The sequence below is a fragment of the Oryctolagus cuniculus genome, chromosome 4, assembly GCF_051225735.1.
Source record: "Oryctolagus cuniculus isolate XC-2025 breed Fujian yellow rabbit chromosome 4, ASM5122573v1, whole genome shotgun sequence".
Classification (NCBI taxonomy): Eukaryota; Metazoa; Chordata; class Mammalia; order Lagomorpha; family Leporidae; genus Oryctolagus; species Oryctolagus cuniculus.
In genome coordinates this window covers 15,975,001-15,998,451 of record NC_142870.1, presented here as the reverse complement: position 1 = coordinate 15,998,451, position 23,451 = coordinate 15,975,001, and the positions used below count along the sequence as shown (strand labels likewise).

The following is a 23,451-nucleotide window of genomic DNA, read 5'->3' as shown; positions in this document are numbered from 1 at the left end:
ATGTTTCCAGTAAGTTCTTTATGAGTCTTTCCCCTCATGACAACGAAATTTCTTGGTGTGTTTAGATTCTACTTTTTCTAGGCTCTTAGTTGTCTCATACTGTGACTGAGTCTGGCTAGATGTCCACCCATGCCATTTCATAGCCTTCGTGGGGAGTAACAAGACTTTTCCCAGTGTCACTTTCAGTACTCATGTGACTGATTGTTAACTAATGGGAGATAGTGATCTATGACATTTCTGGTCCTGTGTCATAAATTTTCCTAGCGTGCTCTTCTATTGTACTCCCCCTTTTTCCTAAGGTACATCAAGAAGGAAAGGATTTCAGTCTCTAGAGATGGTACAACCACAAAGTTAAAGGAAACTGAATTCCAGGATGACTGCATGAAGTAGATCCTCTTTTTCAATCCACATTGGATTACGAAACAAACATTTACTGTGTAAGCCATTGAGTATTTGTAGGCATTGGTTTTAGTTGTCAGTCCATTCTGACTAATGCATCAATTAAAATATATTTAAGAGTTGATTTTGAAGAATTCAAAGGTCCTACAAAATTTATTTAGGTTTGAAAAATTTGCAAGGAACTTACTGATATTATTTATACTTTAAATAATGCCACTGAACTTTTAATTATGTGAGAGTTAGGAGGAACCAGCAACTATCCATAGACAAAGATTCTCTGTACTGAATTCCTTATGCTAATCAATGCAAAGAAAGTGAAAAAGCAAGGTATTTTTAAATTTAGTTTCTCTTTGGATGCTAAGAGTTTTTGTTATTATTTATAGTAGTTATATATATTCCTTAGGAAAGTCTTACATCTTGGTTTTCTCTGCAGACTTTAAAGTCTTCCTTGGTAGAAGAAAACTGAGAAATTATGCATGTTAGGACCAGAAGAATATTACTAAGCCAGAAAAAGAAATGAATGAAACCCAGACATCTACAACAAAATAGATGGAACTGGAGATCATTATGCTAAGTGAAATAAGCCAGACCAAGAGAGACATATTATATGTTTTTGTCTTATTTGTGGAAGTTAATACATAGAGAAAATACGAAAATTGTGTGGTTGTCCTGTCTTCTGGTATTTTACTCACAAACACTGCTTCAGGGAACCACACCAGGAAATGACAATGCACCCTTCCTTCATTGTCCTGAATCCCTGCTCTGTGAGACTAATATCTCCATTCTCATGGGAAGATAGTACACATGCATGTATATGTCTACATTTGAAGTGAATGTGGCAAAAATGATTTTAAAAAAGTAAAATTTGCAAAAATTTAAGAAAAGAAATCTTAGGAATCATGTAATCCTGTCCACTTGTTTAAGAATTGAAGACGTTTAGGAACTGAAAGTATAGATGAAACTAAATTGCTGGTTGGGCTAAGAATTAAACTCACTTCCCTTTATCTCCTATTTTTTCCTGTTATTGTGGTGAAAGTGCTGGCATACCACCCCTCTTTCTCCACATACAACTTAGTTTCTATGGGATGGTTTAAGTTACAGAAGCAGATTTTTTTTCTTCCTATGACATCTCAAAATAGTTTTATCACTCAAAATCAAATTTAACAGAATAGCAAAATATTTTGGAGGGAGATTATAGGTTATCAATTAAGAGCATGGATTTTGACTGAGAAAATGGGTCTTGAAAGTCAAATAAAAGATATTGACTGTTTGCTTAAATAGCCCCAGAATAATGGCTACTGTCAACATTAGCAAGCATTTAACATATCCATAGCGTGTGAGCAATCAAGTGAAGCAGGAGTGCTTTGCTTTAATGTATGTGAAAATGATTTGGAGAGGCGGTGGTTGCAGCAGTAACCCCAGCAGTGTACACAGTGGGCACACTATAAATGTTGACTAATGCCCTCCTTTCTGCCTTCAGGCTGCACAATACTTAAAACATTTCAGACAGATGGAGATCCAATCTCTGTTTAAAGTTGATCTCCAAGGAAGGTAATTTCCAGCTTTCCACTAACCTGTTTAAGCCTTAACTGCTCTCATTTTCTTGAAGTTTTATGTTAAATCCCTCAGGAGACACATTTCCAGAACTTCTGTCCTGAGAGCCTCTAAGAAGCAAAGTCTTCAGTTGTGTCCTGTGACTGATTAAGTCTTCATTCATGGGGTAGAATCTGAGCCTGAGGGACTTAGCCAGAGCAAGACCCAAAGTATGTGAAGAATGTTTTTATATCTGCACATACTTTGACTTCCATCATGGTTGTTCTTGCTTAAATGGACTGAATAACATTGGAATTGATTTATGACAAGTCACTTGAAAAATATACACGAATACACACAGAGCTTACTGATCTTTTCTTATAGCAACTGATCTTTCTTAAAGAGTCAATTCGTCATAAAAAACATCTCACAAACTTATCCAACAGCTGCAGTCTCAATGGATGTACTCTCTGAGATCTGCCATCTGTTCCAATTATTCTTTCATTGTTTTTGCTTTAAAAGCATGACAGGTTTATAACTGCTGTGAAAAATTCCTGGAGTATATTTCTTTACACCTAGGGAAGGAGGAAGGCTTTTCAACTTTTGAACTTATTATGGATGAGGTAGACAAAAATGAGACGGAGGAGGTAAATTCAAATCACTCCATCACCAGTCCTCCAATCACATGCTACTCGCCGTGAGTTAAATTTGAGTTACATTCCATTCTGTAGAAGGAATACTAATTAAACAATGATATGTCAAAGTGCAAATGTTCTCAAGAGGAGTGATACACTTCTATCACTATTACCGCACAGAAAATTCCACAACAAAGAGGAATATTGAAAGGCGGTGGATGAATAGATTTAGCCTAGCATTTAAGATTTCAGTAAGACATGTGTGTATCACATAAGGGTGCCTGGGTCCATTTCCTGGCTGTGGCTCCTTACTCCAGCTTCTTGCTAATGCAGATCCTAGGAGTCAGTAATGATGGCTCAAATAATTGGGTCCCTGTCACTGGGATGAGAGACTTGAATTGCATCCTTGAAATCAAACCTGGTTTTGTCTTCAGACCAGCCCTGACCATTGAGGCCATTTGGGGAGTGAACCAAAGGATGTGATGTGGACTCTTGTGTGTGTCTTTGTCTTGCTTCATTTTCTGCTTCTGATTCTCAAATAAAACATAATCAAAAAAAAAAAAAGAAGAAAGAAAGAGAGAGAGAGAAAGAAAGAAAGAGAGAAAGAAAAAGTAGGTAAGGTGGATGGGGTTATAGAATGGAATGATAAAGATGCAGATTTTTTTATTTTTAATTTTAATTTTTTAGATTTATTTATTTGAAAGACAGTGTTACAGAGAGAGGTAGAGACAGAGAGAAAGAGAGAGAGAGAGGTCTACCATATGCTGGTTCACTCCACAAATGGCCGCAATGGCCAGAGTTGAGTTTATCTTAAGCCAGGAGTTTCCTCTAAGTCTCCCATGTGGGCACAGGGGAACAAGCCCTTGGGCCATCCTCTGCTGCTTTTCCAGGTACATTAGCAGGGAGCCGTATCAGAAATGGAGCAGCTAGGACTTGAACCAGTGCCCACATGGGATGCAGGTGCCACAGCCGGGGGCTTTAACTCATTGTGCCAAAGCACCAGCCCCTTTATTTTATAATTTAATTAAAATGGTCTTACTAGGAAACTACATTTAATCCTCTAAGAAGATGCAAAATAAATTGCAATCAATCCTGTGGTCTTGATTCTGCAAAGATTCAGGCAAAGGCATCTATCCTGGTGTTTTTGTCTGACTTGTGGCCTCATTTACTTAAAATCAGCAGTGATGAGATAGCAAATAATAGTATCTGCCTTACTTCTCCCACTGCTATTAGGAGAGGTAAAGTTTGGTTGGGGGTGCGGGTTAAGCTGACGCCTGCAGTGCTGGCATGCCATATGGGCGCCGGTTGGAGTCCCAGTTGCTCTGCTTCCTATGCAGCTCTCTGCTGTGGCCTGGGAAATCAGTGGAAGATGGCCCAAGTCCTTGGGCCCTTGCACCTGCGTGGGAAACCCAGAATAAGTTCCTGGCTCTTGGCTTCGGATTGGCGCAGCTCCAGCCATTGCGGCCATCTGGGGAGTGAACCAGAGGATGGAAGACCTCTCTCTCTCTCTATGCCTCTGCTTCTCTTTCTGTGTACCTATGCTCTTCAAATTAAAAAAAAATGTTTTAAAAGAAAGTTTGGTTCTAAAAGAGGCACAATGTTTCTTTAGTGCCTAATATCCCTATCCCACTGAGTCTCCAGCAGAACACATTGACTAAACCTTAGGAGAGCTTAGCAGTTGGAGAAAAATAGACACTTCAGTGTCTGTATTGGTACTTTCACCAGGAAAAGTTACCAGATACAAAGGAATAAGAAGGTATTTAAGCATGCCCTAGACTAATCATTTTACAGAAGATTTATTTAGAGGGTATATAGGATGTGAATAATAATAATAATAATAATAAAGCTAATACCAGGTGGGTGGCAGGGAAACAAATTGGTTGTAAATTAAATCTAAAATTTGAAGAGAGTTTGCCTTTATCTGGTGAACTGAATTAGAGTTTTTACAGTTAATATAGTTAAATATGAAATTGAGTAAAAGAGACATGGTGCCTTTTTAAAATTGAATTTATCACCAAATTAAAATGTGAGGACAGATTGCCTAAAATCTAAATTCATATTTTACTTGAACACTGGAATTATCTGTCAACTTTGTGTTCAAATTGTCACATTGCTACAACTGACTGACTTGGAAGGTAGCTACCTCCTTACATAACAGTGAGCTCTCTACTGCCCTGGAGCTGCGCCACTTCCCTCCTGCCTCCTTGAACAAACAAGTTTTATTCACTGTTGTTATCTGCTTGACCTTTGTAAGCATTGTGATGATTGCCTAATTTTGAGCATCAAACTGGATAATCCCTTTCAAAAACGAATAATAGCACAAACGAGCAAATCAAATCTACCTTGGACTCTTAATCATCTGGTTGGCCTGTGACTATTATTTCTGCTTATTCAATCATGCCCAGTGGTCTAGATGACCCCTGCTTTGGAAAGCTGATAAACAAATTATCAATGGCTCACTTCAGAGGAGCAGGTTACCATCACACAGATTTTTTTATTATACTTTTCTATAGATAAAGAGTCAGAAGAGAGGGAATTGTCTAAGGAGAGAGAATTAGTAATTTCCCCTTGAATATAGGAGAATATTCTATTCATATTTATTACTGTCATGCAAAAAGACACCACTATATGGCTGTGTAGTTCTACAAGGCAATAATATCTTTAGAGAGAACAGTGCTACAGAACAAATAATAGAAATATTTCAAGGTTTTAGGTTGTAAGTTAGCATTGATTGAATCTAGCAGCTTGCCTGAGCAATTTATAATTTAATCTTCATCCTTTATCTTTTGGCAGCTATAACCATCCTTTTTCATCTGCTGACATGAAACATTAGCCCTCTAACTTTTGTCATGTACACACAGAATTAATTTCCTTATATTCTAATATAATTTCATAGAGACCTATGAGGGTACTTCAAAAAGTTCATGGGAAATGGAATTAAAAGATACGTTTGTTTTGGTGCAAGGAAAAGGAAATATAGGTTGGACATTTAGTGCATTGGTTAAGATGCTGTTTGGAGTGCCTGTATATTATATCAGGGTGCCTGGGTTTGAGTCCCAGCTCAATTTCATGTTCCTGCTAATATGCACCCTAGAAAGTAGTACTTGAGTCTCTTTTACCCATGTTGGATACATGAATTGAGTTCTGGGCTCTTGGCTTCAGCTCCAGCAATAATGGGCATTTGGAAAGTAAACACCAAAAAAGAAGATTCCGCCCCCACCCCTCGCTATCACTCTGTGTGTGTGTGTGTCTGTCTGTCTGTATGTCTGTCTGTCCCTCCCTCTCTCCTTGTCTTCCAAATAAATGAATTTTAAAAATAAGATCCATGTATAGCTTTTTAATAACACACATTTTTCGAGATCTTTTTAAAGATAGCTTGTATGTCAAGATTGAAGAAAATAGTGTGAAACTGATTAATTAGGGAGATAGTCTCTTTAAGATACTTGTTTGGTATAAAATAATAGAAATATATGTTTTCTTAAATAGTTACATGGCAGAATAACTTGAAGGAAACACAGGTTGAAAATTTATTGGACTAAATATCTGGGAATATTCAATTTAGATCATGCCTCTGATCTATATGGGCATTCCATTTACTTACAGGTCCACACAAGGCATTGGGTATCTTCTCAGATTGTCCAACAGAGAAATTTCAGCCCATTCTCTTCCATAGTTGCAATAAACATCTCAGTCTTGGCTAATGCCTTGACCCTCTTACCGATAGGTGTTCCTACTCCGTAACCTTTGGAGTCAATGAGGCCCCCGATCTGAGTGAGGTTGCAGTTTCTCTGTGTAACATACTCGATGCTAGTGGACTCCATCAGCAAAGCATAGTCCGTGGTGAGCACTCTCTGTATGCCCTCGTCATTGTTTTTTACCAGGGCTGTCTGCTGTCGGCTGCTCATAAATGCCCACATCTTCTCATAAGTGGATATTTTCGATTTCTGCAGGGAAAGAAAGCACACCCACCAGCAGAAGAGTGCTGAAAAAAAAAAAAACATGGCCTAGAGCTATTCAAAAACCCAGTGGTTCCATTAATATAAGGAATATTCTTTCTTAGCATTAAAGGAACCAAGATGAATGCTCTTTGGACTTCCATTTGGTGTCTGATAAACAGCCCAGTTCACTACAGGAAAGAACTTGGAGGCATTAAGGCAGCTATGGAGAAAAAGGGAATTTTGACAGATTGGTGTAAGACATTGGCTCAAGTCCTACTCTTGCTTTCAAGTTAGGGAAAACAATGTTGGTACCAATAATAGCACTTGTTTCATGAAATGAGGCCTCTTCAGAATATGGGCCATGGGCCATAAGGTGGTTTGCTCCCTAACAGATTCCCTCATTTACTTCATTTACCTCCAACTGCTCAACTTCAGCAGGCTTTGTTCTACTGTTTTCAGGTATGTAAATTTCAATACCTGTCCAACATTCCTTTGCTGGGACAGTCCTGGGATAAATTGTTTGCTTTCTCTGTTTTATTTGTGAAGGAACTGTCATTTACTTCTATCTTTTCCAGAAAGAGCAGAATGTAAATGTTTTTTTCAAATGAATATTCAGATCAGAAAACTCTTCATACTGTATTTATATACCTCTAATGTATACAATTTTTCATTGCAATTATATTTTAGGTAATTAAGACATGCATATTTCATTCCACTTCAAAATGTTCTGATTTTGTCATTTACTTTATTCTTCAGCTCTTTGATAGATTTAATATTAAACTATATATAATATATAGCACAAGCATTGATACATACACACCAATACATCAGCATGTTACTTTCTTTTTAAAAGTACCATTTTTGTATTGCTTAGAGATGAATTTTCCATTCCTTTGAATAGTGATATTTGATTAAACCTATTGCACTGTAGTCTGTAATTTCCATACTGTCCCTTTTTCCTCCTGAATTTGTCTTCCTTTGCATCAGTAACCCTTGCCCCTGTCCATTTAAAAGATGAATGATATAGTGGGAGTTACTGATATTTTCTAGCCATTCCAGTTCTCACACGTTTATATGGTTTTCACACATGTTAGAGAGATTTCTTGGCAGGCACAGAACACCTCCTCTCAGGAGTGCAGAGAAGCTTAAAACACGATTTTGTGCCATAAGCAGTAATTGGAATACCTGTAGAATCAACTCATAGCATGATAATTCATGCTCAAGTGTTCCTGGGGACTCACTCAATTCCTAGCTCTATTTAAGACCTGGACTAATAGTGTGGGCTTTATGAGTTACAGAAGGACAGACAGCTTTATTTTGGATTGTTAGGCATTTGAAAAGGCCCCTGAGAAAAGTCTTGTGAGACAAATAACAATTCAATAAACAGTACCTTACAAATATTGGCTTTTTAGGGGACCTATTGTGTTGTGAATAGGATCCTGGGAGTTAGTTCTCAACCCCAGAGACAACTGCAAATGGGAACTCATGTCTCCATATCAAATGTATATTTGTGGGTGGGGACAAGTCAGAATCAATGCCTCACTTAATGTGTGATTTCAGCCTTGCAGTTTGATCATGCTAAATTCATCATGAAGAGCTATCCATACAGGTGCAGGGAGGTCAGCCTGCCTTTTGGCTGTAAATGCACAACCGGGAAAAATTATTTCTCCATCAGGAAACTACCTTAAGGGAAAATAATTTTCTTTGAAGTATGAAATTTTAAAGTTGTCAGAGACTGTAGAGATCGGCTCATTCAAACTGCTGCTTTCACAGAGGAGGACATTTTGGTACAGAGGGTTTGGAAACTTCAAAGAGTCACAAAGGAAGTTAATACCAGAGTTCACCTTGGAACTTGGACCCCTAATGTCTAGTTTAATTGTCTTTGCACCGGTGCTGCAGCTCACTAGGTTAATTCTCTGCCTGCAGCACTGGTACCCTGGGTTCTAGTTCTGGTTGGGGCACCAGATTCTGTCCCGGTTGCTCCTCTTTCAGTCCAGCTCTCTGCTGTGGCCCGGGAAAGCAGTGGAGGATGGCCCAAGTGCTTGGGCCCTGCACCCGCATGGGAGACCAGGAGGAAGCACTTGGCTCCTGGCTTTGGATCGGCGCAGCGTGCCAGCTATAGCAGCCATTTGTGGGGTGAACCAATGGAAGGAAGCCCTTTCTCTCTTTTCTCCCTCTTTCTCACTAACTCTACCTGCCGCCCCCCCCAAAAAAAAAAAACAAAAAAGAAAAAAGAAATCGTCTTTGCACCATGCCTTGCTAATTTGGTGGAGGTGGATATCTAAATTGCCAAAATTTTTTCAAGAATGATTTAAATTTTTTTTATCTATATGTAAAATACAGCTTATATTTATGGAGTGATATTATTCCCTGAGACAGCTTGCTGGTTGGACTCATGTTAATAAAAAATAGGGGGCAGTCTCCACATAAAAAATTCTATGAAACATGTTTTTCACCATATTTACCTTTTATTGAAATGAATGTGGTAAGTACAAGGGTCCTTCAAGAAGGTTATGGGAAGTGAAATGAAAAAAATATATTTATTTTGATGAAAAAGCATTTTCAAGTTCATGGATTTTTCCATAATATTCATTCCATGAACTTTTTGAAGATCTCTCATCATTTAAAAATATGGAGTTTTGATCTATGGACGTAATGGACAAACCTATATAGTCAGTTCATCAGTAGTAAATAGATAATGTGTGGGAAATCCTTCCAGGCATCAAAGCAACTGAAGGACATAGCAGGGATATGAAGTGTATTGAGTTGTTATCAAGTCCCTATCACTTGTGGTCTAAAATTATCTGTGATGAAGGAATTGATATTTTCAATTCTTGGAAGACGTAGCTATGAGTATGGCACAAGACTGGCTTGTAGCTCATATCTCCTATGACTCACCATGCGGTGCCAACTGGATTCAAAGTGGTCTAAACTCAAGGAGAAGAGTGATCATGCATGTGGACCACCAGAGAATTCATTAGCTGCGTCATCTTTAAACTCCTCCACACAGCTTTATTGTGACCTTTGCATCGCCTGGTAAGCGCATCCCCAGAGCCAGCCTGTTCCTCACTCTGAGGAGCACTGTTCCAGGCAGTGGATGTCATGGTTTCAAATACAACAACATCACTTCTTCCTTCTCTGAGTGGAATATTAGCAAGAAGGGCAGGTCATTATCTCTGTAGGAAAACTGTTACTCGGTAGGGAGTTGGTGAAGTTAAGGGTAGAGGAACTCTGATCAATTCCTTTGATCCCTTGCTGTTCTTGCTACAGCCTAATAATGGCAAACATAATGGAATCAGAAGGACACCCTTCTGCTTTCATGTTAAGTTCCCTGTCATGTAAAAGTTTGCAGTCATGGAATTCATCATGTTTAGAATTATAGGTACTAAAATGCTGGGGAGCTTAGATTTCACAGAAAGACAGAAGACGTGGCTTAGAAACAACTATTTTTTAAATAGTTAGAAATATCTGTAGATAATTCAAGCACCTTAGGATATAGTACATTTTTTTTTACCACTGGGAAACTACAAGAACTTGATGCTTCAGAGAGTTTTACTCAATGTTTCTTCAAATCCCAGATTCTACACTGTAGACCAACCCCTTCAAATTTCTTATGCAGGTCTCAAGGTTGGGAACACTAAGAATACTCAGGTCACAGGGCTAGTGAAGAGCCAGTGGAAAATGCAAGGCTATTTCTCCTTACTCCTGAGCTCTGTCCACAATCATGCCATGCTCAGTGCTATTTATTTTCTGTTACATCAAAGACTAGCGACTGTGAGTAGCTAAACTGGAATTACTCTTTTTGTCATTTTTTTCATCTTGAAGACATGCATCTTAATAATTCTTGAAAAATTAGATTCTATACTTCACGGAAAACCATCATAAAAATTAAAAGACCAGGAAGATTGTTTGAATGGCAGTCCGGGTGATTTTGCATTTCTGAATCCTCGATAGTCTCAGTGATCCTGTTAAATCACTGTAAATAATATGCAGTATACTGCAAAGAACAGAAATAGTGATTGCTTCACATTTCACTGCATATGTCAAAAGTTAGAGTATCTGTAATGTTCTCTGAGCTTCTTAGCAGAAGTTGGCAAAATTGAAAACTCCATTTATCAAATCTGCAATCATCCAGGATTTTAGAATTTAATCTCCAAAGGCATCAGGTGTAGATAAATTCATTTTGTCTGTTTAAACCTGATTATGAGATTATTCTGATGCTGATTAAACATTGTTGGCAAAGAATAAACATTTTTAATGTGTATTCTGTTATACCAGAGTGTTAACTATATTAACATTGGATGTCATTATTTATTTATTTTTCCTCTATTGCACATGCAAGTTAAATCCTCGCTGAGGAATTTACAATACATCTATAGGTAGTTGAAAATGACTTATTGAAAATAATAATGAATAATGGCCAGAAAATGCAGTGCTTACCATTTACTAAACAATATTCTATACACTTTACATGTACCAATTCATTGAATCTCAACAACGATCACAAAGTCCCATGACTGTTTTGCAGGTGAGAAAATAGGGTATCATATGAGGCAATGATGAAGCCAGGGTTTGATTCAACTTCAAGATGTGTGTTCTTAACCAGCAGTGAGTCCACTGTGTGTTTCAATATAGAGAACATCCAACTCATGGCTTGATTAATGCTTCAACAGAATTAAATTTTCTAATGACATAATTGAAGTGGCAGCTCTAGTATCTTTATATTATAGTTAGAGCAATTGAAACTCCTGCATTAATCACACATGTATGGAACATTATTTACACGACTTCTAAAGCTTTAGACAAAAATTTAAACAGTGTTTTAGGAAGTGAAAGAGAATCTAGAGGAAAGTGTGAATATTGCTTGTATTTTTTCTTCTCCTTTAATAATAGTTTTACTTTTACTGAGTTCCATTATATTGCTGCTACAAAATGTAAAGTATTTATAAACTCTGGAGTGTAGTACGGTCTTAAGATTGATAGAACCTCCATTTTAAAGAAATATTCTTCCGGTGTTTCATTTTTATTGAGATAAACATAATTTGTCACATTATTTCTTTAACTAGGTTTTAGGCCTTCTACAGTAAAGATATATATCCCATTATTCAGAAGAATCAGTAACTATATAATTCTACTTCACAGCAATATGTCTGAGATTTTATATATAAACCCATGTTTAGTTTTACATATATCTATAACTCCACACACATCCATACACATTGGGAATAATTATTGATACTTGATCTTTGTTACTGTATCCAAAGTGATCTTGTAAATGTGCTAAATATATGTATAATGAACAAATAAAATATTAAAAACAATTACTTTTTTAAAAAAGTCCAGTTTAGTTTTACTTTCTATAAATCCTAACCTGAGAAAACCCTAAAAAATAGCCAAAAACATAATAATCGGCTGTGTAGAAATACAAATTTGTTAAAAGAGGTGTGTCAGAGCCAAATAGTTGCCTTAAAAACCACCATTCGGGGCTGGTGCTGTGGTGCAGTGGGTAAAGCGGCTGCCCACAGGGCCAGCATCCCATATGGGTGCCGGTTCAAGTCCTGGCTGCTCCACTTCCGATCCAGGTCTCTGCTATGGCCTGGGAAAGCAGTAGAGAATGGCACCTGTATGAGAAACCTGGAAGAAACTCCTGGCTTCTGGCTTCAAATGGGTGCAGCTCCAGCCTTTGCAGACAATTGGGAAGTGAACCAGAGGGTGGAAGACCTCTCTCTCTCTCTCTTTGTCTCTCCTTCTCTCTGCATATAACTCTGACTTTCAAATAAATAAATCTTAAAAAAAAAACCACCATTCCCTTTAATACATGTTTAAATATATTATTTCATCAAATAATAAATTCTCTGGTTGGCGCTGTGGCTCACTTGGTTAATCCTCTGCCTGCGACCGCCTGCATGCCATATGGGCACCGGGTTCTAGTCCCGGTTGCTCCTCTTCCAGTCCAGCTCTATATTGTGGCCCGGGAGGTCAGTGGAGGATGGCCCAAGTGCTTGGGCTCCTGCACTTGCATGGGAGATCAGGAAGAAGTACCTGGCTCCTGGCTTTGGATCAGCGCAACACTGGCCGTAGCAGCCATTTGGGGAGTGAACCAGTGGAAGGAAGACCTTTCTCTCTCTGTCTCTCTCTCTCACTGTCTATATCTCTACTTGTTAAATAAAAAAAATAAATTCTTATACTACTTTAAAACATGATTTAATTTAGAAAACTCTGAAGAAAGAATTTATGGTACAGTAAGAGCTCTCTGTCTTTCAAATGTATAAAATATGATCATTGCTGTTGATTATGCATTTATCTTGAACTGATGGAAAGTTATGACATTTGCAGATTCTCCAAGGTTTTAAAAATTCATGGGCTCCCTTTAGAAAATTCCCTCAGTGGGATTTAAACACCTTTGCTAAAATATTTTTTATGTTTTTCTCCTGTCTAGAGTTAAAGATAGGTCCATTATAGGCAATACAGCAGGCTTTGAAAAAGGTTAACTTAAATTGACCTCATGGATTTCTTCTCTAACAAACACATTTTTAACCCACAGAGACCTAACGTTTCTGACACTGATGGTAAAATTAGCTGGATCTTTCAAACCCAGGCTAATAGCACTTGAATGGAGAGTGCCTCCATGTGAAGAGAAATTTCTTTCATCTTTGCTTCCCAAAATGATTATCTGTCTGAATTTTGTCTTCCCACAGTAACTTATCACTTCAGTTCTCCTGTTAAGTGCTCAGTAACTTCCTTAGCATGTCTTTTAGGCTGATGACAGCAACCTATCCACTCCCTGGAAGGAGATTATAAATGTTAGAGAGTCCCTTATTCCCACAGAAGGTCCGAAGTCCCTAGACCATGAAAGCCAGAAGTGACAAGGCTGTTATGATTTTTTAAACCTATTTTATCCAAGTCATTTTAGACTGAATCACTATCTAATCTGTGTAATCCCCTGGCTTGCGTCTAGGAGGACAGTGATTTGTCACAAGGCAAGTTTCTTTTGAGAAGTACCTCTTACGTGAGGATTTTGCAGCCACATTGGCTCACAAGGCATTTTTTGAGGTCCACACCACTTCCTGTCTATCCAATTCCTGATACTTAACCATACGTTGCACTATATTTAACAAGTACACAGGAATCTTGTCTCTCTATTGCTATTCATATCTTTAAGCCTTGCACAAGGATTTTCTGTTTTCCCCTTCTTATCTCTTACAGTACCAATCCCACAGCTGGCCATACTGGGTAATTCAGAAAAAAACAAATTGAGCTGAATTAAATTAAACTTCTTCACTCTGTTCATCAGCTTAATTTCCATCTGGGAAGTGGTTCTTCTGCAAATGTAATAAGTGTGCCTAGGAAGGGTTTCCAAGGAACAGTGTTTATGTCTGGCTAGGCCTCTGAATGCCTTTGAGATCTTGGATTCTGACAATCCCTCTGGATTTTTCTGTACATTAGCAGAAGGCACACATTCCAGAGATTATTGACAGTAAAGAATGTGAACAAGAGTGTTTTCAAATCTAGAGGGATTGAAATAGTAGGACTAATAGCTGGGGTTAAGTGCTGATGATAATGGTGATGTCGTTGTAATAATAACAGCAACTAACTTTTTATCTTTAAAAATCTCCAAGTAGTAGTATAAGTGTAATACCACTATTAATTAACTTAATACTTGAAATAATCACATGTGCTGGGTATTAATCTCAATTTATAGACATGAATATCAAGATATAGAGATTTTAAGTAACTTGTCAAGGTCTACATTGCTAGTAAGCAGTACAGTCAGGGTTTGAACCTGGAATGTCTAGCTCCAGACTCTGCAATCTGAAGTTCTGCATTATAAGTTCTAAATTACACCCCAGTATTTAATGCTAATCATGTCTCATGAGAAGACTAGCTAGTATTCTCAATCCCATGGAGTTAAGCCATTATCCTCCTTGGAAGATGGTTTCCATTGGGCATTAAATAATCTTTCGTTTCAGACTTCAAATGGTTCTTAGACTTTTTCATGCCAATCCTTTCATCATCTGAGGGAGAAAAGTGATTGCTACGCTGTCACTGTGAGACCAAATTTTGGACTATCTCATTGTGCTATAAACTAATTTACAGAACTACAACAAGAACTGAATTTTTGCTCATTTCTTACCTTCTATAAGAGCTGAAACATACAAGTGCCAAGTTTATAAAATGAAAAGTTGTAATTGTATGCAATTGCTCTAGGTTTTCTTGGATTTCAAATAGGGACACAGATCATGTACCCAGTAGGGAAGATGGATCAAATTTGGGTCTACAGAACTTGGCCATGATGTGATGTTCTTTGTCTGTACTTTGTAAAATAAAGTGGTGGCTCAGGGACTTGGGAGGGCAAAGAAAGTCTTTAGTGCTCAGACTTAAGGACCAAGCAATTCACCAGCATAGAACAGAGAAACCAATATACTGGATTATTAAACCAATACTGGATTATTAACTAGCATTATCCCAAATAGAAATAAAAGCAAGTTTGTTGAATAATTCTCTTAAATAAAGTCTGTTGAAGTTTCAAATTATTAATATACTGATTTATGCACAGAGTCCATTAACTAATTGAAGTCTTGATGAAGAAAAAGAAATAATTCTCTGAATTTCCCAAAATATTTCGGTACCTGGGCAGTTGATGAATTCTCTGCTTTTCTTTAACCTTGTTCTGCTAATTGGCCTTGTGGAGCTGGATACCCTTTGACCAAGTAGGCTATTAGATTATCCACAGTGCTTAAGAGTTTAAGACTCAGAATGCTGATGACCTTGTGAAAATGCGATGTTAATAAGCATCATTAACTGAGTGACCTTGGCCACAAGATTTGTTTTATATAGAGGATCTCATCTAGAAGCTTGAGCTAGGGAAGGCACTGTGGCACAGTGGGGTAAAGCCACCACCTGTGGTGCTGGCATTCCATATGGGCGCTGGTTCGAGACCTGGCTGCTCCACATCCAATCTAGCTCTCTGCTATGGCTTGGGAACGCAGTGGAAGATGGCTCAAGTCCTTGGGTCCCTGTACCCATATGGGGGACCCAGAAGAAGCTCCTGGCTCCTGGCTTCAGATTGGCACGGCTCTGGCCGTTGTGGACATCTGGGGAGTGAACTAATGGATAGAAGACACCCTCCCCTCCCCGTCTCTCCTTCTCTCTCTGTGTAACTCTGACTTTCAAATAAATAAATAAATCTTAAAAAAAGAAGCTTGAGTTGTCCATTTAAAGCTTTGTGAAAGTGTGTGGAGTCTAATTTATGATTCAATCCTAGTTCTCATGTGTAAATACAGTTTTTGATGAGCTTTGTGGTTGCTACATCCTCCTCTGTCTCAGACATACATGACCTTTACCCAGCACTTGCTTAAAAATGAGGTTAGCATAGTCCCTCAGTCTTATATGAATCCATACAGGGGGATACTTTAAAAAGTTAAATTTTGGTTTATTTTTCATGTTGAGAATTGAATGCCCCCAGTCTTAAATCTAAGGTGCCACGTTGTCTTCAAGAACAACAAAGTATAGGAAAAAATGCAATGGATTTTGATCAGAATTTTAGTCACACTTTTCAAGGAAATACTTCACTAAAAACATATCTGCTTAAGGCCCAGAGACCACACGTGAAGGATTGGGGCATTCTCTTTGGTCATGGATTTTGGTCATAACTGTAGCCCACTGCAATTCTTTCTTTCTTTCTTTTTTTTTTTTTTTTTTTTTTTTTTGGACAGGCAGAGTGGATAGTGAGAGAGAGAGAGACAGAGAGAAAGGTCTTCCTTTTGCCGTTGGTTCACCCTCCAATGGCCGCCGCGGCCAGCGTGCTGATCCACTGATCCGATGGCAGGAGCCAGGTGCTTCTCCTGGTCTCCCATGGGGTGCAGGGCCCAAACACTTGGGCCTTCCTCCACTGCACTCCCGGGCCACAGCAGAGAGCTGGCCTGGAAGAGGGTCAACCGGGAAAGAATCTGGCGCCCCAACGGGGACTAGAACCCGGGGTGCCAGTGCCGCTAGATGGAGGATTAGCCTATTAAGCCGCGGCGCTGGTCACAACTGCCTATTCTTTAGCTATGAAGTAATTTAAAACCAGCCATGTACCATGGGGAAATGTTTCGAATTAGAAGTCTCCTCAGAATTTAGTGCAGATGGGATCCATCTGAACAAACATCTGATGCTCCAGTGACTGAGCAGGACGTTGGGTCAGATTGGGCACTTGCAGTTTTCCTTATTCATCCCACCACTCAAGGGAGGTTACTGTCTTAAGAGAAAGGGAGGGAGGGAGGAGGTTCAGGCGGCTCAGTGGAGGTGAAACATTAATGTGGAACCAGGTCAGGACAGAGTCTTGCGACTGTAACTGCTGTCACTCAGTGACTTTTAATTCTCAGGGTGCAACTACCCTGAGAATTAAAAGGTTGGAATGTTCCTTTCCCTTGTGGAATAATGCAGTTTAAGAACTCTGAGTGTGTATCCCTCTGAAGATTTCTGACAGCTTGCCTCCCTCGAGGGGAAAACTAAATCGGATTTAGTCTTTGTTCTCTTCTTTGTAAATAAATTCCTCCTTGATAAATAGGGTTGCTGGGCCACAAGCTAACTTGAAAAAGAAGGAACTTGCCAAGAGCATTTCTTCGCATGTGGGTCTCTGTGTCTCCATGCCCTCTCTCTCTTTGCTCCTCCTCTCTCTTCACTCTGCTTCTGATAGAACCCCATCTCTTTCAGATAGAACTCATGCATGTAGCTACTCATTTATTGAACATATGTTTTCTGAGTGCCCACTGTGTGTCAGGCACTCTTTTCAGTTCTGGCGATGTAATGGCGAATAAAAGAGACCAAGTCTCTACCCTCAGGGGCTTTTTTTCCCCAGAACTCTGAAATTTGAACCATGGCCCTTGTACTGTTAGCTTTGTAACTTTGGGTAAATTACTTAGCCTCCATGCCTTATTTTCCTCGTTTATAATGGGTATAAAATTGATCCTTTCTCACTTGGCCCTGATTGGATAAATGAGATGATGTATGTAGAGCAATCAGAAACAGTGTGAGCGCTTGCTATTGTTTTCGTTGATGCTGGTTCACTTTTATCCCATTCTGGCTCTTGGAGGCGCTTACTGCCTCACCATTTGCTTGGTGACATGAGCGGCCACTTTCATTTAGGTCTTGTTTCCAGGTCCAGGGTTTAAGTAGGAGCCTTCTCTGAAAACACTCAGGGAAGAGAGTCACACTTGTGGTTTCTGTGCCAGGAAATGCCAAGCATTTTAGTGCAGTTTTCCCCTAGTTTTGCCAAGAAAAATGGGACCCAGCACTCTGTGTAGCCAAAGACATCTGAGCAAACTCAGATCAAAATAACTTTGAGTGCTGCTTTTTTAAGTACACAGATCCTTGGCACCGTGGCAAAGTTGAATCTATCATGTTTTCCAGTAGGTAGCCCAGCCTTTCCCCTTCTACACTTGTACTTGTAGTGCACACCCAGAAGGCGGGGAATCTGCTCTGCTGCTGGTACCCCATTTCCTGATACTTTAAAACTCTTTGACTTTGGTTAGTGAGCTAAATAATTTCTAATCATTTTTCAGATATGCCAGATTCCACTCCGGCATTGTCCCTTTGTGTTGTGTAGCTTGCAAATGACTTTCTTGGTAGCTTGGGCCTAACCTGTGTTCTCTTCACACTTCTAATTTTAGGAAAGCACTTTCAGAATCTTACGAAGTCATGTATTGAAAGTTGGCTGCCCTTCAAATATTACTTAATATACAAATATACTTAATATAACTGGTTTAATTCTGCAATTATCACACAGTTATTCTTAAGTGTTGAAAATTAACTGAAATGTGATCCCTGTTAAACATAAGAGTGGGAATAAGAGAGGGAAGAGATGTATAACTTGGGGCATGCTCGGGTTGACTTGCCCCAATTGGTAGAGTTGGAAACATACCAGGGGATTCCAGTTCAATCCCATCAAGGTGGCATGTGCCAATGCCATCTCACTATTCCAAGTGATCAATTTCAGTTCACAATTGATCATAATGAAAGGACTGAGTCAAAGGGAGCACATAAACAAGTCTAGTACCTGCTAACACTAACCGATAGAATAAATAAAGGGGAGAGTGATCCAACATGGGAAGTGAGATACTCAGCAGACTCATAGAATGGCGGATGTCCTAAATAGCACTCTGGCCTCAGAATCAGCCCTAAAGGCACTCGGATCTGGCTGAAAAGCCCATGAGAGTATTTCAGGCATGGAAAGCCAAGACACTCTGGCAAAAAGATCTCTGTGAGTGAGATCCCAGTGGAAAGAACAGGTCTTCAAAGAGGGAGGTGCCTTTCTCTGAAGGGAGGAGAGAACCTCCACTTTGACTATGACCGTGTCTAAACAAGATAAGAGTCGGAGAACTCAAGGGGCTTCCATAGCCTTGGAAACTCATGACTGGAGCATAGGGAGATTACTGATGCCATAAACAGGAGTGTCAATTTGTAAAGTCAACAACAGGAGTCACTGTGCACTTACTCCTCATGTAGGATCTCTGTCCTTAATGTGCTGTACATTGAGGCTTAATGCTATAACGAGTACTCAAACAGTATATTTCACTTTGTGTTTCTATGGGGGTGCAAACGGTTGAAATCTTTACTTAATGTACACTAAACTGATCTTCTGTAAAAAAAAAAAAAAAGAAAAGAAATTATCAATTCCCAACTTGACTCTCACTGGGATTAAACATGACAATAGGTCTGCTCTGATTTCATCATCATTTAAAAAAATCATCTATTATTTTTCACTTTATGTCTCTGTGTGGGAGCAAACTGTTGAAATCCTTACTTAAGGTATACTAAGCTGATCTTCTGTATATTAAGATAATCGAAAATGAACCTTGATGTGAATGGAAGGGGAGAGGGAGTGGGAAAGGGGAGGGTTTTGGGTGGGAGGGACGGTATGGGGGGGGGAAGCCATTGTAATCCATGAGTCGTACTTTGGAAATTTATATTCATTAAATAAAAGATAAAAAAAAATAAATAAATGAAAAAAAAAAGAAAGTTGGCTGCCCTTCAAATATTGGTGACCAGTGAAGACACCACCCCTATAATTTGCATATTCATTAAATCAATGGCAATCTTAAAATGCAAAGAATGTTTAAAGATCTTTTTTAACACAAAGGAAAAGAAAATCCTATTTTTATATTATTCTGTTTTTTGATAAAACTCTCATAGTTTACTCTGAATACAAGTAATCTTATTTACCACAATTGTTATGTTAATGGTTAAATTTTATTGTGTAGACAGTGGTCACTTTAATGAACTGATACTGTTATACAAAAAGTGTCGATTTTTCTTACCCTTAGTTTCTATTTCTAAGCTACTGTTTGTCAAAGTCAGAACAGTCTATTGAGTTCTTGGGTGACAACTTCATCTTTGGTAATCTGAGTGTGAAGCCTTGACAAACGTTTCTTCAGGGGCTTACTTTGGTCGCAGGAGCTATTTTCTTTTATTCACGTGCACATTTACTTCCATCAGTGTTTCTTAAGAGATGGCTCTAGAGCCCATCTCTGTCACCACAGAATATTTATATGACCTTAGGCAGCTCATTTGGCTTCTGAGAATCTTGTTCTCTTCATAAGGTCTGAACAATATTACCTCTACACTCTATTAAAATCTATTTTTTGGGCTGTGCTGAGCCGGCAATCCATATAAGCACTGGCTCCAATCTTGCCTGCTTTATTTACTTCCAATCCAGCTCCCCACTAATGTGCCTGAAAAAGTAGTGATAAGATGGCCTGAGTACTTGGGCCCCTGCACCCACATGGAAGACCTGGAGAAAGCTCCTGCCTCCTAGCTTTGGATTGGCTTAGCTGCGGCTGTTGTGGCCATTTGGGGAGTGAATCAATGGATGGAAGATCTCTCTCTTCCTTGCTCTTTCTCTCTCTCTCTCTCTGAAACTCTTTCAAGTGAATAATAAAATTTTATAAAAAAGGTTTCTTTTTCATAGGAAATATGGTATCTGAGATTTGGTAGCAAAAGTACCAAGGCTTTCTCTGTAAACAAGGAAGAATTCAGTTTCATTACTTTGGGTAAGTAACTGGAAAGACATGAACAATGAAATGCACTTGACATTAAAATTAAATCCACTCTAACTTAATTCTCCTTTGGGGCTTCAGAAGGTGCTCATGGCTGATGGAATGCTGCCAGTGTAGATGGGGAAGCAGCCCTTCATTGGTGCACATGCAGTATTTTACCAGAGTCCCCTGGTATTACCTTGATTTGTTTCTAGTTTTCCAAATAATTCCAATATCAATATATTTTCTTGTCATCTGCTTCTATCTCATGTACAGAACAGAAAGGGAAAAATGATATTCAAGCATTCTGGTTGTCAGAATTTCAATTCAGGCATGAGTTCCATTAATTACTAACTGGTTACTAATTGTACTCACAGAATGGCATTTTTTTCTGATATAAATGCAAGAGAAGATATTGAAAATGTTAATCTTTGGGTCTGAGTATAATAAATTGGAGAGATCTTGCTATGGACCAAAGAGATTGCTGTATATAGGTTGCTAGGGCATGAGGGTTTCATAATAAAATTATTTCATTAAAATTTTTATTAAATAAAAATATCCAATGTCTTTTTGTATCCCTGCTCCCTCCTGTATGATTGACATTGGGAACACTTTGTTAGGTTCTTACCTTGAAGAAGGTCATTGTTGATCCATCTCTGACTGCCCCATATTCTATCTTGGTTTGCTTTGCCAGATCATCTGCTGAGTCTATGGGGGATTCCATTCTCTCTACTGTTAAGAAGGCAGCCAGATTGGCAGTGTAGGATGAAATGATGATTAGGGTGAAAAACCACCAAATTCCTCCAACTATTCTGGTCGATAGAGCTTTGGGCATCAGCTCTGATCCTGCGATGGCATCATCAGAGTAAAGACATTAAATAGAGTTAGAGGAACACCGAAGACTTACAGTTCAATGTTATTCTAGAGAGATAGGCCCTTCAAGGATTTACTGTTTTGCATATTGGTAAAATAAATATGTTTTCTAGAAAATGGAACAAAATCAAGTGGATCCTTTTAAAATAATTAATCATTACTGCTGTTTGAAATGTAGTTTATAGACAGTAGATGCCAATAAAATATTTTTAATCATCAAACATTCTATGTTTAAGAGTTAGTTTCATTTCTTAGAATTGAAAAATCAACCCTAAGATTTTTGATCTTTTATTATTTTCTAAAATGCGTCTGATAGTGTGGAGTAAAATGTTCTAGGTCTTTGCATAACTATGAAAAGCTTTAAAATGTTACCTTTTTTTAAGATTGAAGAACATGAGAAATTTTCAAAAGACTAACATACATGCTATTTATCACAGATACTTCAATAAAACATAGAATTTTACAAATAAAATGAAATAAGATACAGTTATACTTAATAGTTTTAGATGAATCTTTTCTATTTTTCTGTCTGTGTGCTACTTTTAAAGGCACAATTATGTTTTCTATTACAGATTCTTATTTTGCTAAAAAGAATATATTCCCTGAAAAGCATTATTTTTTCCTTAGTTATTTTTAATTATACTTTAGAAAATGACTCCTTAATTGGAAAGAGGCCTTTTCTGGTATGATTACACATTTTAAATATCATTTAGATTACTGATGACTTTTTCAAAAAGTAACATAAAGGCACTTAATGTGCTTACCAAGAAAACCTGCTTCTCCAACTGAAAGGGCTCCTGAATTAAGTTGACTTACACACATCTTGAAAGTGATATAGCTCAATTTTGGTTAAACAGAGCTGTGGATCAAATAGAAATCCAGCAGCAGATTTGGAAGGCCCCAGCACTACGATTTGTGTTTGCTCCAATTATATTGATCCATGAATGGATTGTGGCTAGCCCATTTGTCTGAAATTCACCACTGGTTCTGTACTTAGCATTTCCTGCATGAACCAGGTGGCATGATAGAGTTTATGTCACAGGCTAAAAGTTGGAATAAAAATAACATCAACTTAAAATCTCAAAGAGTAAATATAACAGAGCAAATATCTGATTTAAAGGATCCTTTCAATATGCCATTGGGTATTTCAAAGTTTTGTAGGCAATGATGGTGTAAGATGGAAAGGAAAATCAGAGTTTACCAATCTACAAATAAATGAGTTTACACTCAGGTTTAATCTATACACAGATACACATATTACTCGTGAAATTAAAGCCAGCTCAAGGCTAATGATAAGCAAATCAAGGCTGGCAGAGTCTGGGCTTTGAATTAACAGATACATCCCCCTTGTGCTATGATGCATCTTTGGGCTTTATTCCCATTTAATGAGGTAAATGGTTTGACTGTGGTTTGTGTTTCCTTCTTTTGTTTGTTGATTTGGGTGTGTAATATTACACAGATTTATAATAGTTTCCATTAAATTGCCTCCAAGGATTTAGTGGAATAATTTGTTCTTGTTTTAATCTTGTAGTTTAATGGGATTTATATGCCTTTGGGTGTGTGTGTTTAATGCCCAGGGTTGTTTTATATCTTTCTACTTAATTGATCTAGCAGCCTTATGGCAATATGATATTATTTTTAGATCTTTAGTTAGTTATCATTAAAATACCATTTATTTCATAAAATAACCATGGGAAATAAACAACACAGTTAATAGATATAGTTTGCTTCGTTTATATATGCAGATTTTCTGCAGTAAATTTACTCTTATGCTATTTGATTGCATTTATGGAAATATAATGTTTTCATTTACTTGTATGTTTATATAATTATGTGTCATTTAGCAGTAAAACCAGACAGGTGAATAACCAACTATTTAGATTTAATAATATAAATTAATATCATTTACACATTAAAATACATATTTATATGTTTAGATGCAGTTCTTTTTGAAATTAAAAACTTTAATAGAAATCTATTGAAATTATATTTTAAACCCTTGATAAATGATGTCAACTAGATTTCTCAGTGCTTTTTTGTGTTTTTTAATTTTCA

General features: G+C 38.0%; 1 protein-coding gene across 10 annotated transcripts in view; it reads right to left on the bottom strand.

The window, feature by feature from the left end:
- Positions 1-23,451, bottom strand: part of GRIK1 (glutamate ionotropic receptor kainate type subunit 1) — a 431,814-nt gene that overhangs the window by 19,527 nt on the left and 388,836 nt on the right. For all 10 annotated transcript variants that reach the window (XM_089330593.1, XM_070071886.2, XM_051819208.3 and 7 more), the window contains 2 exons: positions 21,152-21,369; positions 6,286-6,511 (listed from right to left, as the gene is read on the bottom strand). In XM_089330593.1, the coding sequence (XP_089186719.1) occupies positions 6,286-6,511; positions 21,152-21,369 (444 nt within the window). The remainder of the gene's footprint in view (positions 1-6,285; positions 6,512-21,151; positions 21,370-23,451) is intronic.